This window comes from Limulus polyphemus, unplaced genomic scaffold (assembly GCF_000517525.1).
Source record: "Limulus polyphemus unplaced genomic scaffold, Limulus_polyphemus-2.1.2 Scaffold10683, whole genome shotgun sequence".
In the NCBI taxonomy this organism is placed as follows: Eukaryota; Metazoa; Arthropoda; class Merostomata; order Xiphosura; family Limulidae; genus Limulus; species Limulus polyphemus.
Genome location: NW_013676293.1, coordinates 1 through 2,995, shown reverse-complemented (window position 1 = coordinate 2,995; position 2,995 = coordinate 1). Strand labels below are relative to the sequence as shown.

The 2,995-nt window shown below is 32.7% G+C and overlaps 1 protein-coding gene across 1 annotated transcript in view; it reads right to left on the bottom strand.

Moving 5' to 3' along the window:
* Positions 1 to 2,650, bottom strand: part of LOC106476479 (ankyrin repeat domain-containing protein 29-like) — a gene marked incomplete at its 5' end in the record, with an annotated part of 7,378 nt that extends 4,728 nt beyond the window's left edge. Inside the window, 3 exons of the mRNA XM_013937137.1 lie at positions 764 to 862; positions 1,482 to 1,580; positions 2,552 to 2,650. Of these exons, the coding sequence (XP_013792591.1) occupies positions 764 to 862; positions 1,482 to 1,580; positions 2,552 to 2,650 (297 nt within the window). The remainder of the gene's footprint in view (positions 1 to 763; positions 863 to 1,481; positions 1,581 to 2,551) is intronic.
* Positions 2,651 to 2,995: the final 345 nt, after the last annotated feature.

The following is a 2,995-nucleotide window of genomic DNA, read 5'->3' as shown; positions in this document are numbered from 1 at the left end:
TCATGGCAGTTTAACGTATCTACTTTGTGACTACGAAGTACAAATATAGATACAAAGTTAATATTTTCCAAGTTATGGGATACCACACAAGGTTTGGTTTAACGTATCTACTTTGTGACTACGAAGTACAAATATAGATACAAAGTTAATATTTTCCAAGTTATGGGATACCGCACAAGGTTTGGACACCTACAATTACATTAATCGAAGTATTGATTTATTGGTTTAAAAATCGATCAGAAGAAAGGAAGAAAAAAAAACACTCCGAAAACAATACTAGTTACGAATACACGAATACTGGTATGTAGAAGAGACCAAACTAAACCCATTCTTGATATTATTATCAAACTTAAGCATCAGAAGTTGGTGAAGTTTTTTATCCATAATTAACAAAAGTTGGATAAATTAAATTTGGTGTTTTTGTTTAAAAAAAAAACGTTTTCATTACTATAGTCGAGAACAAGATTTAAAGAAAGAGTGCCCAAGTGATGATTCGGTGTGTTCTAGTCATTCCAAAGTCTCGGTTTCAAAATTAATCATAATTACGATTCTGGACTTCGTAATTTTTCGAAAAGATTTGACTTAAATTTTGTTATTTGTAGTAACAAACACCAATATGTATATATATTAATTATAGACTTATTATTTGGCTAAAAGTTGCCGAAGAGACCATTTTATAAATTACAATAGGCCTTCGGAAACTCAAACCCAACAAAATAAAAACGAACAATAGTTGGTATATTGAAAATTGTATGAAGTTTACCGTTCTTCTGGTATTCACTTCAGCGTTCAGTGACAGCAGATAGGACACGAGTTCCATGTGTCCGTTCTGAGCTGCGACAAATAAAGGCGTAGCATTGTCCTGTATACAAAACAAGCGTTAAATAAGTAGCAACATGAAATAACATATAATCCAGGTAATTTATAAGGTCATTACAAACCACTAAAGTTTAAAGGTGAAAATATTCACCCAAATAGATGCTGGACAGGCTATTTCAAAATGTTAATATTGACCTTTTGGGACAAAAGATGGGTTCTACTGTACGCCCTTATTCACTGTGATTTAATTACAATATATATATCGTCATTGACTAGTTATCCAAACGGGTGTATAGGTAGGATATGGAGGATTGAAACTTCGTTTGCAAAAAAAAACGACTAATCACACTACAGAAAATAGAAAGTCATTTTACTAAAATCCAACGTTTTGGCTCGTGGCTTTCTCAAGAGTTACAGCGTCACCTACAAATACAAACTGATAACTGAAAAGAACACATACAACAACGCGTAAGCCGAAACATCGGGTTTCAATAAACTCATTGCATTCTGGAGTGTGATTAATAGTTTTTGTAAACATACTACAATAATTACTGGACCATAATCCCTCGCGAAAATTGCCAATTTTAACAATTCTTATAAAAATACTTAAAAAGTCCACCATCCTCTGCTCCTTTTCAAACATACTCAGCAGTGTATATTACCGTCATACGAGCGTTGATATCCGCACCATGTTTGACCAATTCCTTTACCACACTGATGTATTGCCACTGAGAGGCTACTATAAGTGGGGTGCCGCCGTCCTGTGTAAAAACAAAACTATAAGTGATAGTTCAGTAACTTTCGTCTTCACTACATCTGGAATTTCATTATTACGTATTGGCATGTATCGGATCGTTCTCATTTTTACATTTCTGTATCAAGTACGTTTGGAAAAAGAAATTTACATATATTGAGGGAGAAACTCAGATGTATGTTGAAAAATAAACTTAGATATATTGAAAGAGAAACTTAGATGTATGTTGAAAAATAAACTTAGATATACTGAAAGAGAAACTTAGATGTATGTTGAAAAATAAACTTAGATATATTGAAAGAGAAACGTAGATGTATGTTGAAAAATAAACTTAGATATATTGAAAGAGAAACTTAGATGTATGTTGAAAAATAAACTTAGATATACTGAAAGAGAAACTCAGATGTATGTTGAAAAATAAACTTAGATATGTTGAAAGAGAAACTTAGATGTATGTTGAAAAATAAACTTAGATATATTGAAAGAGAAACTTAGATGTATGTTGAAAAATAAACTTAGATATATTGAAAGAGAAACTTAGATGTATGTTGAAAAATAAACTTAGATATATTGAAAGAGAAACTTAGATGTATGTTGAAAAACAAACTTAGATGTATGTTGAAAAACAAACTTAGATATCAAAAGAAAATCTCAGATATATTGAATGAGAAATGTAGATATACCGAGAGAAAAACTTAATTATATGTTGAAACTTACACAGTGAAAGAGAACGCCAAGTTCATGTCATTTAACACAATATCATAACAAGCGATCTCTGAATTCAGAAGTAAAAATATTAAATTCCCCATTATTTTTCACATGTAATAAGCCGCAAAAGAAAAACTGAAATAGTATATTTAAGAAAAAAAAACTTCTGCAAATGGAAACTGGACTAAACAGTCACCCTCTTTCACCTATAGAACCAGAGACACATAAACATTGTATGGCCTAGAACCTTCACCAAAAGTCATGACTGACCAAATTAACAGGGTCCACCGTGGCTCCACTCTCTAGGAGCAGCTTCACAATGTCCAGATGACCACTCTGAGCAGCAAAAAACAAGGCAGACGTACCTGTCTAAAATATTATAGAACGAATTATATTAGTTTAATAAAGACTAATAATAATGTTAAACAATACAACTTGTAAGTGTAATAGAAAAAAAAAAACATGCGTAAAGTATAATCTTGACTAATGTCACAGAGACAAGAAAAAAAAGTTATTCATTGTTAAGTTTATCGCTTAAAGAGAAGTCCAAACTATAAATTCGGTAACTGGAGTAGGTGGCCCGGCATGGCCAGGTGGTTAGAACGCTCGATTCGCAATCCCCTCGTCCCACCAAACATGCTCGCCCTTTTAGCCGTGGGGGGCGCTATGTTGTTACGATCAATCGCACTATTCGTTGGTAAAAGAGTAGCCCAA